General features: G+C 42.7%; 2 protein-coding genes across 2 annotated transcripts in view; one reads left to right on the forward strand and one right to left on the reverse strand.

Annotated features, from left to right (window-relative positions):
* The window catches only part of LOC132875934 (sialic acid synthase-like), a 7358-nt gene extending 122 nt beyond the window's left edge, over positions 1-7236 (reverse strand). Inside the window, exons 1-6 of the mRNA XM_060913092.1 lie at positions 6995-7236; positions 5992-6207; positions 5689-5788; positions 5377-5531; positions 3318-3584; positions 1-2782 (exon numbers count right to left, since the gene is read on the reverse strand). The exon at positions 1-2782 is cut by the window's left edge and continues 122 nt beyond it. Coding sequence (XP_060769075.1) covers positions 2594-2782; positions 3318-3584; positions 5377-5531; positions 5689-5788; positions 5992-6207; positions 6995-7126 — 1059 coding nt within the window. The 5' untranslated portion in view covers positions 7127-7236 and the 3' untranslated portion in view covers positions 1-2593. The remainder of the gene's footprint in view (positions 2783-3317; positions 3585-5376; positions 5532-5688; positions 5789-5991; positions 6208-6994) is intronic.
* Positions 5991-12518, forward strand: part of LOC132875932 (uncharacterized protein K02A2.6-like) — a 32570-nt gene continuing 26042 nt past the window's right edge. Inside the window, exon 1 of the transcript XR_009651893.1 lies at positions 5991-6592. The gene's annotated coding sequence lies outside the window, so the exon portion shown is untranslated. The remainder of the gene's footprint in view (positions 6593-12518) is intronic.

Below are 12518 nucleotides of genomic sequence, written 5' to 3' on the forward strand. Positions count from 1 at the left end.
TGTGGAAATAATTTTGCTAAATATATAGATGTGATTTCTGCTGATTTCAGTATTATTGGATATTTGATGTAGATTAATGACATTCAATCCAAATTAAATCCATTGCAGGGTTTCAGATTCTAAAACTACAAAATGTGGAAATGTTCAAGGGGTGAATACTTATGCACAGCACTGTACATTCTGTTTTGCCTGTTTTCATGAAAGAAGATACTTTTTTTTAAACTGAGGATTGTTTATTTGGGGGCGACATGGTGGTGTAGTGGTTAGTGCTGTCGCCTCACAGTAAGAAGGTCCGGGTTCGAGCCCCGTGGCCGGCGAGGGCCTTTCTGTGCGGAGTTTGCATGTTCTCCCCAAGTCCATGTGGGTTTCCTCCGGGTGCTTCGGTTTCCCCCACAGTCCAACGACATGCAGGTTAGGTTAACTGGTGACTCTAAATTGAGCGTAGGTGTGAATGCACGGGCGATTGCTCTAAGACAACGAGGGAGGCTCAGCCTCCTCTAAAAATGATGAACATCGTGTAGGATGAATTGCGCTAGGCTTATGTAGGCCGACCTTATAACATTGCTATTTCAGATCCAGAATCATAGAAATATATGTGCTCAACCCACTACAGTGCGAAATCATTCCGTTATAACTTTCCCCAGTTCACCTAATGTGTGCGTGAGTTTTTCCCCCTCGTGACAGCGCGATGCAGCCCAGCCTCAGTGCACTTCAATGGCATTTGGGAGCTCTGCGCTTTCAATCTCAAAATGCAAGACGGTTATTGGACAAATACTGCGAAAACGCCCACCCACCGGACTCCCAGCCTCACAGTGGGAGGGACATGGCAAAGCTTTCCGCGAGGAGACTGGTGATTGGTGAAAGCGGCCGGATATTTTCTTTGATTGACAGCTCGTTTTAAATATAGACAGGCAGCGGTGAATTTCAGTTCAGTCCCATGCGGATTCGCAAGTGCTGTGGTGTATTGTAAGAGATCGGCTTACATTTTGATTTCATTCATTACATACAGTTTCTACCAGCTTTCTTAGTTTGTATATATTTTCATTGTAAATAAAGTGTAAATATAGTGTTGTCAAGTTTGCTATCTTAGTTCCAGAAATTTTGTTTATTTGAGTGACTGAACTTGAACTTGAGGGGGCTAGTCAGCTAGCAAGAAAGCTGTGCATGGAGGCCAAGCATTGCTGATTTAATTTTGGCGAAGCCATTTGCCAGTCTTCCTTTCGAGGAAAAAATTAAAATTAAAGAGCAGGGTAGGCCAACGCCTCAAATTGACTTGGTGAAAAAGGTAGGGAATAATACTCGTTCCTTTCAGCTCTCCTGGTACGAGAAAGTGAATTGGCTAACAGCAAGTGACCTACATCAACAACAGTAAATAGGCTACTTTAGTAATGTGTCATGGATGGACCAAAAATATAGAATCTATTTAAAATGTTTATGCTGAGTATATTATATTGGAATATATATTTCTCTGGATATGAATTAAACACAGCTACAATTTGGAAAACATTTTTAAACAAAAACAGCCGAGAACATTTCACACTACAGACCTGGATTAAAAGTGAAGGGTTATCAAAATTGTCAATAAAACATTTCTCAGTCAAAATAAGTAAAATATAGGGAAAGTGTCATTGAATGAAATGTGTGGCCCCCAGCTCTATGTTTGGCTCCCCAAGGTCAGTGCTTGTGCCTATTCCAGAACACTCTGCTGTTACTGCTGAGGTTCCTGACAAAGAGCTGCTTTCAATAATGATCAATTTTTAAACAACATGCCACAATTTTAAAATATAAAATGTTAAAATATACCCCTCCCCCCCAACACCACCATCATGTATATTGGACAGTAGGCTAATGGGCTAAAAGAACCTGTTATTTCACAGTTTGTGACGCTGCCAACAATCAGCCAGATCAGAGGCAAGAGTATGGGCAAAATTGATGTGTTTTTTCTTTTAAAATCTGGAAATATCGTAACCGACCAGCCTCCCCTGTTTGAAAGACTACCAGCCACCACTGTGTGAATGTGAGTGTGAATGGTTGTCTGTGTCTATGTGTCAGCCCTGTGATGACTTGGCGACTTGTCCAGGGTGAACCCCGCCTTTCGCCCGTAGTCAGCTGGGATAGGCTCCAGCTTGCCTGCGACCCTGTAGAACAGGATAAAGCGGCTAGAGATAATGAGATGAGATGAATGAGATTGTTTATTTGGTTTGATAATTAAAAATAAGTATAAATGACTTGTATTATGCAACATATTTTCAGTATATTAAAACCTGTTCAGTTCTCACTGAAAACAACACGAACACTGCGCTGTGTTTAAGTTATAAAGTGAATTTTCCACTTGTAACTTAACCCACCCCTAAAGAATAATCAGGATCTGAAACCTTATTTGCCAACAAAGTAAAAAAAAAAAAAAGATCTTGATCTTCCCAAAGTATCCTCACACACACACTTTCCCTTATAAACCCTGAAACATGCTCCAGATATTTAACAATAAAATTGATTTTAAATTCCACAGTTTTCCATCGTACAAATATATGAAATAAAACACCCCAGTTCATACAGAGAATAGGAAAACACCCCACACATTCAAATGAAACCATCAGTCTTGAATCATGTCGTTTGTGATGGTGTCGTCTTCCTCCACATCGACTGTGATCTTCTTGCCCACCACCATCCAGATGTTTTCCGGTGCAATGCCCTCCGGTTCTGCCACTTTCACTCCCAGCATGTCTTGGGTTAATTCTGTGCCTTTCTTCATTGCCTTCTTTGCCACCACCGACTTTCCCAGCTTAAACCAGAAAAACACGAGTTTCCATTTATAAATATTTGAATATATTTTCATTCAACAGTCATGTGGGGAAAATATTGCCCTTGACTGGCTATCAGGTTGGAATGACAGAAACTGCTGGACTTACATGGACATGTGAACGTGCCTTTCATAATGATAGTGTGAATGCAAACTAACATGTCATTATGGAAATATAAAAAGTGGCCAGAACTTGGGCTGGAGATCTGGGTGCCTTCTGCTTTATACCACATTTTGAGAGCATGACTTCCTGATGCTGAGCAGAGATAAGAAAAGTGGTAGCTCATGTTTACTGTAAGCACAAATGCTACATGAGAACATCAAGTGGAAGATGTGTGATGATTTTTTAGCTAAGCAGTTCAGTACAGACAGAAGTTTTTGAATTCACCACAATCTACGTGAATCATGTCATGCAAAAACCTTGTCACAAGTGAACAAGAATGCGAGGGATGGGAATCTCGGCGTGTAAATGTAGTACACTGTACTCTGCTATATATTTTTTAAAAAAGTTTCTAACCTTTTTGCGGAAGGAGGCTTCACAGGGCAGCATCTGCTTCACTGGAGATCCCATAGCCATCTCCACTATCCGAATCTCTCGTACCAGTGCCTCCAGCTCAGCCGGCTCCAGTGATGCTGCATGGTCACTGCCCTTCCAGCTTTTGTCCAAGGTCACATGCCGTTCCAGGACCTTCGCCCCGAGAGCTACAGCAGCCACGGACACACTGATGCCTGACTCGTGTCCAGAGTAGCCAATTGGAATATCCGGGAATTCCTTCTGGTATTCCTGTACGGAGAGACAAGAATCAATATCAGGTCAGAGAGCGATGTTTGTCATACACTACCATTCAGAAGTGTGGGATCACTCAGAATTTGCCTTATTTTTGAAAGAAACAGAAGACTAATTTCAGGCTGTCATTCCACTTTGACATGTCCTGCCATATCCTGTGGACGGTGCTCAAGTGGAGCCAGTTTCATCCTTCAGTGGGACAATGAACCAATGCACTGCTCCAACTTATACAAACCCTACGTATGGAAGAAGCAAAGAGCTGGAATTCTGTTTGTTCAGCGCAACCACTGTATCCTAGTGAGCTGATGTGGGAGCAACTTGACTGGATGACATGAAAAATGTGGCCATCAAACCAGACCAACTTGTGGGAGGTGCTTCAGGAAGCATGGCGTGAAACTGATGCAGATTTCCTCAGCAAACTGATAAAACACTAAATATCTGCAGGGCTGTAACTGCTGCAAACGAGGATTCTTTGATGAAATAAAAGTTTGAAGGACTAGATTGTCATTTCTAACCTTGTCAATGCCGCGACTATATTTGGGGACCAAGCAGGAAAGGCACTCATTGTGTTTGTACCTTTTCTTAATCATCATCATCATCAGCAGCAGCATCTTCTTCTTGTTAGATTGTCTATGGCAGTCCCTATAACCGTATGGTAAAAAATTTTGAAATGTGGCACACTGATTGGGAACAATCCCATGATTCTTTTCACCAAGTTTGATATCAGCACCTCAAACACTGTAGTGCCACCATCAGGTCAAATTTGGAGGTGCATTTATGCATGTAACTTCTGAACTGTTTGCCCACTTTTAAAAAATGAGTTCTCATTGGATTACTTGGATCAAGTAAAGTTCAGTGCACCATACCCCACGATGTGAACTTACACCATATTGGATTTTCCACCATATTCACTGAATTTAGCACAGATGATCTTTTGACCAAATCTCACAAAAATTATTTATTGGCTTTTTGATTTAGGAAAGCGTTTATCTGTCACTGCCAATCAAAATCAGTGCTGAAGCTGCCAAACAGGAAGTGAGCTTATAGCTTGGCCAATCTTTGGTCAACTGACACAAAACTTGCTGTGAGTGAATACAGCCATGCCCTTGGCAAAATGACATGAAGTTTCCATGGCAACTGTGCCCTGATGTGCTAATTTAGCACCTCATTGCTGGTTGCAGTGATATTTTCTTTTCAATTTGCTATATTAAGAACTTTATTCACTTTATTTGATGAGTAAAGTATGGGTTTTAGTGTATTATGGTCTTATCTGTACTGTTGCATGATGACAGGAGGAGAAAGTCATGCAGTGATGAGGCATGTGTGAACTGTTTAACCTAAACTTTAACACCAATAACCACTGTTAAAGGGTTAAATAAAATCAGTCCAACTTCTTGTGTTATGTTTGTCTCTAATAGAGCACATTGTGTTAACGACCAGGAACGTGTTCAGTCATCTCATAAACTATACACTGTCAGGAAAACCATCATGTTTGAATTATAAACAGAACAGAAGGAGAGGTCTGGGGGTTTTGTTGTTGAATGGTGAAGAGATGAGATATTTTTGTTCTTTCTTTCCTAGAAGAACCCTTTCTGAAATCCTCTACCAACAGAGAACTGGGAAAGGGTTCTTCTAGGGTTCTTTAGATGGTTAAAGGTTTTACTTGTATTAATTGCAGTTTTCTGAAACCAAAAGAACGTTTGAGAAGCCCATTCACAGTACTGATGTATTATAGAGATGGTAAATTTTGTGCTACAATAAACTGGTGTCCTGAGTGAAAGAAGCTCACAGTGATGACGCGCAGGTTGACGTTGTCCATGGAGAGTGGGTATGTGCTGGTGCACTGCAGGAAGGTGAACATTGAGTTGTGCTTCTTCACTGTCTGATAAACACGGTGCATGATCTCCATCGACTGCATCCCGGTGGAGATCACCATGGGACGACCTGAGGACATGAAGGAGAATGGAACATCTGACACTGGTCCTGTACATTGTTAGTACAGTCCTATCATGAGAAAAATTCAGTTCTTTAATTGTGTGAAATCTGGACACTTGTAGGCTCGGGCTCGCATGGGTTAAAATGAAATGAACAGAGGAAGCACCTTTCTTGGCAGTTTTCTCCAGGTAGGGGATGTTGCTGGTGTCTGCTGAAGCCACTTTGAAGAAAGGGACATTGAGTTCATGCAGAAACTCTACAGCCATCTGTGAGAGGAATGATCAGGGAAAAACACTAACGTGAGCTTTAAAGGTGACATTTCTAATTCATCTGATTATCAGTTTGAAACTGAACACGAGGTCTGTTGTATTTATTTTAAAGAATTGTTCATCAAATATTAAAAAAAGGAAACTAAGCAAAGCTAAATGCTGCTGTCGCGCCGTCCAGCTCGCGCTCTGCCCTCACTCACCTCATCCATCCCGGAGGCCGTGAAGAAGATTCCCACTTCCTGCGCGAAGCGCTGCAGCTCCCTGTACTGCTCATGACTGAACTCCAGGTGGCGCTTGTGATCCCCGTATGTGCTTCCCCACGAGTGCTGAGAGGTGTAGGGACGCGCGAGCGCGCGCTTGGTGAACCTGTGCTCGAGTTCCGTCTTCTGGAATTTCACACAGTCTGCACCACAGCTCTGCGGGGGGCGGCACACACACACACACACACACACACACACACACACACACACACACACACATCACTATCCGACACTATTCATAGATCACATGGAGTGCGAGTCACGCGCAGTGAAGGAGCTCGAGCGGCTATAAGAGCGGAGGGGCTGCGATCACACTACAGTGCGGGCTGCGATCACACTACAGTGCGGGCTGCGATCACACTACAGTGCGGGCTGCGATCACACTACAGTGCGGGCTGCGATCACACTACAGTGCGGGCTGCGATCACACTACAGTGCGGGCTGCGATCACACTGCAATGAGTTCTCTTCTGCGGTTTTTCTCTTGCAGTTGAGTTTGGGGAAGTAAAGAACTGATGCTCTGAGGAAAAGCGGTGTGACATGTAAGTGTGTGTTCGACAGAAATAAGGCGTGGCTTTTGTTCTCTTAATTGCGTTGAGTACTTGAGAATGAATTAAAGGAAATAAATTAAACCCTGCGTTTCCATTTGGGCCTGGATCTTTTTATTTTGTTTTGTTTTATCAGATAAACTTACCCTGGACTGATGTGTATTATTTCATAAATGCATCGGGTTTATTTATTAGTATTTAAGCAAAAGACAGATTAACTTCTTCTTCTTGTGTTTGCAGATTATTCTAATATTTACTTATTTTACTTTTTTGTTCTTGAATATATTGATGAAATTGCAGTTCTGTCTTTTCTGATCATTTGACAAATTATTGTGCATGTTTAAAAATAAAAGTTAACAAGTCTAAAAAAAAAAAAAAGCTATAGACCTGCAGTACCTTAGCCATGCGAATCATTTTCTTGGCAATCTCAACGTCTCCTTGATGATTCTGTCCGATCTCTGCGATGATGAAACAGGGGTTTGAGCCCCCGATCTTTCTTCCTGGACAAAGTTCGAACTCGAGAGGCATCTTTGAATCGGTTCTAACCCTGTGAGAAAGCTGATGTAGAGAATTTGAGTGTTTTTTCTTTGAGATGTTCTCACGAGGAGAGCTGCAGTACCCGAAGAGGCTTTCATGAAGGTCAGGTGCCAATTTATATTCTCACAATGATCCTCCCCCCTCCTCCTCCTCCCCCCCCCCTCCTCCTCCCCCTCCTCCTCCTCAAAACCCGTTCGGTGACATGTTTCGGGAATAAACTCATACCTGCCAACACTCCCGTATTTCCCCGGAGTCTCCCGTATTTCAGAACAATCTCCCGGCCCCCTCCCGGATTGGCATTTCTCCCGTAATTCTCCCGTAATTTTGAAGGTCTCCCGTGATTCTCCCGTTAAATAAGTCAAAAGTATTGTATGAACGTCAAATAAAATATATTATAAACGTGAATAGCGCGTTTCGCCTGTCTCCGGTTGCCAGAGATCAGCACGAAAAGTAATCCAGTCTTCCCTGATAAACACCCTGCAATTTCAACTATCTCTGGCAACACACATACACATCTTCCTGAGCTTGCGTAGTTGATCTCTGCGCAGATCATCGAGCTCGCAGGACCGGGAAAAACAAAATGGCTGAAGGTGGGGGTCCCGCGGCCAAGAAGTAGTACTCATGTAAATTTAATACAGAATGGACAGCGCAATTTCCGACGGTGATTAAAAGTAAGTGCAGTGATAATGTGGCTTTTTGTACAGCCTGCAGAGTGGATTTCAGTGTTAGACATGGGGGAAAGGGCGACGTGTTTGAGCAATAGTACTCTGTGCTCTCTTTTGACCTGCAAGATAAACTACACCAAACCTGCTCACAAGTATGCCCCTTCTAAAAATGTTCTAAAAGCGGCTAAGTCAGCCACCTACTTGTACCTACATGCCTCGACAAAAGAATAGGCACACTTACAATACACACTGTCAGAAGACATACAATGTATACAATCAAGGGCATAATCAGTAGCCTACAATAAGTGCAGATGTAAAATTAAAGTTTTTTTCCTGTGATGTCATTGTCATTTTGTTATTGTGCCATGTTATTTTGCACTTACTTAATTTTTTTAATAAATGTTGGAATGTGGCAGCACAGTGGTATAGTGGTTAGCACTGTCACCTCACAGCAAGAAGGTCCTGGGTTCGAGCCCCGTGGCCGGCGAGGGCCTTTCTGTGCGGAGTTTGCATGTTCTCCCTGTGTCCCCGTGGGTTTCCTCCGGGTGCTCCGGTTTCCCCCACAGTCCAAAGACATGCAGGTTAGGTTAACTGGTGACTCTAAATTGAGCGTAGGTGTGAATGTGAGTGTGAATGGTTGTCTGTGTCTATGTGTCAGCCCTGTGATGACCTGGCGACTTGTCCAGGGTGAACCCCGCCTTTCACCCGTAGTCAGCTGGGATAGGATCCAGCTCGCCTGCGACCCTGTAGAACAGGATAAAGCGGCTACAGATAATGAGATGAGATGAGATGCTGGAATGTGGATCAATACTGTGTTCAGAGTATTCACTTTATATACAGTGTGTGTGTATATATGTGCATTTTATATATATATATATATATATATATATATATATATATATATATATATACACAAAAAAAATCTCCCTTATTTTGCTACTGCAATGTTGGCAGGTATGGAATAAACACGTGCCACTCACCACGGGGTGAACAAAAAGTGAGATATTTCTTGATACTCATCTTTTGAAGTAGACTGTTTTTTTACTTTAAACATTTTATACTCTCTCTCTCTCTCTCTCTCCACGCTGTTTGCATTGTTATTGGAGATGCCTTTAATCTCATTGTACATGGGTATAGTGACAATAAAGGCATTCTATTCTATTCTATTCTATTCTATTCTATTCTATTCTATTCTATTCTATTCTCACCTCATTATCTCTAGCCGCTTTATCCTGTTCTACAGGGTCACAGGCAAGCTGGATCCTATCCCAGCTGACTACGGGCGAAAGGCGGGGTTCACCCTGGACAAGTCGCCAGGTCATCACAGGGCTGACACATAGACACAGACAACCATTCACACTCACATTCACACCTACGCTCAATTTAGGCCAAGTTTACATTAGACCGTATCTGTCTCGTTTTCTTCGCGGATGCACTGTCCGTTTACATTAAACCGCCTGGAAACGCCGGGAAACGGGAATCCGCCAGGGTCCACGTATTCAATCCAGATCGTGTCAGCTCCGGTGCTGTGTAAACATTGAGAATACGCGGATACGCTGTGCTGAGCTCTAGCTGGCATCGTCATTGGACAACGTCACTGTGACATCCACCTTCCTGATTCGCTGGCGTTGGTCATGTGACACAACTGCTGAAAAACGGCGCGGACTTCCGCCTTGTATCACCTTTCATTAAAGAGTATAAAAGTATGAAAATACTGCAAATACTGATGCAAATACTGCCCATTGTGTAGTTATGATTGTCTTTAGGCTTGCCATCCTTCCACTTGCAAGTGGTAAGTGATATGCGCTGGGATCACACACACAGCGGCTCAGTCCCGAATCGTGGCTCGTGCACTTCACTCGCGCGCTCTGTGAGCTGCGCAGGGCCGGAGTGCGCACCCTCCAGAGGGCACTCGCTGTTCAGGGCGGAGTGATTTGGAGCGCAGGATGCCTGCGGAGCCGAGCGTATCCGTGTATTGGTGTTGCTGTGTGCACGCAAATCATGTATTGGTGTTGCTGTGTGCACACTAATCATTTTAAAAATGTTAATCTGATGATCCGCTGATACGGTCTAATGTAAACATGGGCTTAGAGTCACCAGTTAACCTAACCTGCATGTCTTTGGACTGTGGGGGAAACAGGAGCACCTGGAGGAAACCCACGCGGACACGGGGAGAACATGCAAACTCCACACAGAAAGGCCCTCGCCGGCCACAGGGCTCGAACCCGGACCTTCTTGCTGTGAGGCGACAGCGCTAACCACTACACCACCGTGCCGCCCATGTTGGAATATGATTTATTATTTTGTAATTCATGCTGGTCAGAAACTGCATCCATAATGTCGCAAAATACAAGACCGGATTTTTTTCCCCAGCGTCCAATCGAAGCGAAGTGATCGGACATGCCCAGGATACTGCTGAAAATTCCAGCATCCCCCCAGATATCCCCGTGTAATGTCATGAGTGTATTTTGTAATGCAGCTGGTGTAAATAATTATAGAATCAGATAATAATATGGATGGAAATTGATAATAATTATGACTCCACCCACAGCAAAATCCCCAGTGTTGAATTCTCACCCAGAGTGTTGATTTAACACCCTACTGTGTTTATATAGGTCCAACTGGACACAAGTTAACTCTGAAAGTGTTAATTCAACACTGAGGAATTTGCTGTGCCCTCACAACAAAGACACGTCAGTAATCACACGATTTAGATTTAAATTTCACCTTTATTTTTAAAAACATACCTCACCTGTGATTTATTGATTACACAACTGATTAATTCATTTTCGAGCACAAATCTGTTCCAGTGATGACTGGGTGTGCGCGCGAGCTCATCCATCAGTCCATTATTATACAACCGTCCAGGGGCGTATCAAGCTTTCCAAAAGTGGGGGTGTTCTGGAATGGGGAAGCCATATCATTAGAAATTGGTTTATGGCTATATACACGCCCGGCGTGTACATTGTGATGTACTGTCAATGACCGATATGGAACTTTTTCATACCCATGGTCCATGGATGCAAATGAAAGGGAGGACAGCACAAAGCCTATAAATCCAGTTGACTCCAGCCAAGTTCTGCATTTCATGCAGAGATCTATCATGTTGGGTTTTGGTGTTGTTACTGCCAGGGCTATGTAATTATTCAGTAAGTGAAGGCAAAAAGTATTGAGTGATAATTCTAGGTAACAGGATACTGTTCTATAACAGAGATGTCAGTATTGCTGCCTACACTGGTATACACTGATATAAACAAAACCAAAAACTTCACATAGCCCAAGAAGTCATACACAGTGTATAGATCATACACCATCATGCATAACAGTTTGGACTGGGGTCGCTTTGTGTGAGCAGGAGGCATGGCTAATCAGTTCATGTTGGAGAAGCGCAGCATCCTGGAAGGACCTCTTTAGTATAGCATTCAAATAAGACGGGGCAGTTCCTGCTTTTAATGTCTTTAATTATTCAAACTCGTGTACAAAACTTGTTTGCATCATGCATTACATCAGGTTTAATGCATAAGATTTGAAAATGATGCAATAGACTACACAGACAACAAACACTTAATGGCCAAATAACATTACTGTACAACAATTATTGAACATTCATTCGATTTGAAATGCCTTTAAATCTCAATTGAAAAACTCTTCGAAAAAGTGATAAGCAGTTATAATGCATGAAAAGTAGACTTGGTACAAACACACACACTCGTAATAAAAAACTTGCCTCAACTGACTTTACAACTATAGTTACTATAGTAACTACTATTAACACAATCTTTTAGGGCATGGCACCCGGAACAACTGTTTGAACGACCGCATCGCAAGCGCTTTGAGAAGGGTCTGTGTGCAGAGCCGCAGAGTCAGGCACAGTAAGCACCGCATGCGACGTCAAACCTGGCACGGTGAATGAGGAGCGGTAAAACTGGTGTTGGCTCTGCAGCTCTGCAGACAGATACTGTATTATTGAGTGCTATCGGTACGCTACGCAAACTGGCTATTATATTCACGCAACTGCTGATTGGTCGGGTGAGAAAAACTGTTTTGAGTCCGTTGCGTGGCTGTTTTTTGTCTAACGTTATGGCAATAGTTTACTTCCTTGTTACACATTTTATAGTAGCTATATAATTTTCATAATGATATCATTTTAATCTGACAAAAGTGCGGGGGATGAAATTGTGTTTCAACAAAAGTGGGGGGGATGAAACGTACGCATCCCCCGCGGGTGATACGCCCCTGCAACCGTCTACAATCAGGGTTCGAATTATAAATTTGACCCTATGGGGGTCTCTATTTAAAAAAAAAAAGCAATGCATACTCGCTCTCCTGGACCAGCGCACTTTTGCGCACTGTAGTGCACAGCTTTCACATGCACGCACGCACGCACACACACACACACACACACGGTGTTGCATATATATATATATATATATATATATATATATATATATATATATATATATATATAGTTAAACAAATTATATATATATATTGTTAAAGGAAGATCGTTGTGAGATAGAGGACAAGTCTTCTTCGGACTTAACTTCACATTCGATTTCGCAGGCTGCAATTTCAGTTTGTGCGCATAGTGGTGTGGTGGTGAAGTACAGCCGCACATGTTGCGGTTTAATAACACGTTCAATACAAAGTTATGGCTGCATGGTGATCGGAAATGAAACGAGTTTTATTTATATTTATATGGTGATATAGGCTATTCA

The sequence above is a fragment of the Neoarius graeffei genome, chromosome 28 (genome assembly GCF_027579695.1).
Source record: "Neoarius graeffei isolate fNeoGra1 chromosome 28, fNeoGra1.pri, whole genome shotgun sequence".
In the NCBI taxonomy this organism is placed as follows: Eukaryota; Metazoa; Chordata; class Actinopteri; order Siluriformes; family Ariidae; genus Neoarius; species Neoarius graeffei.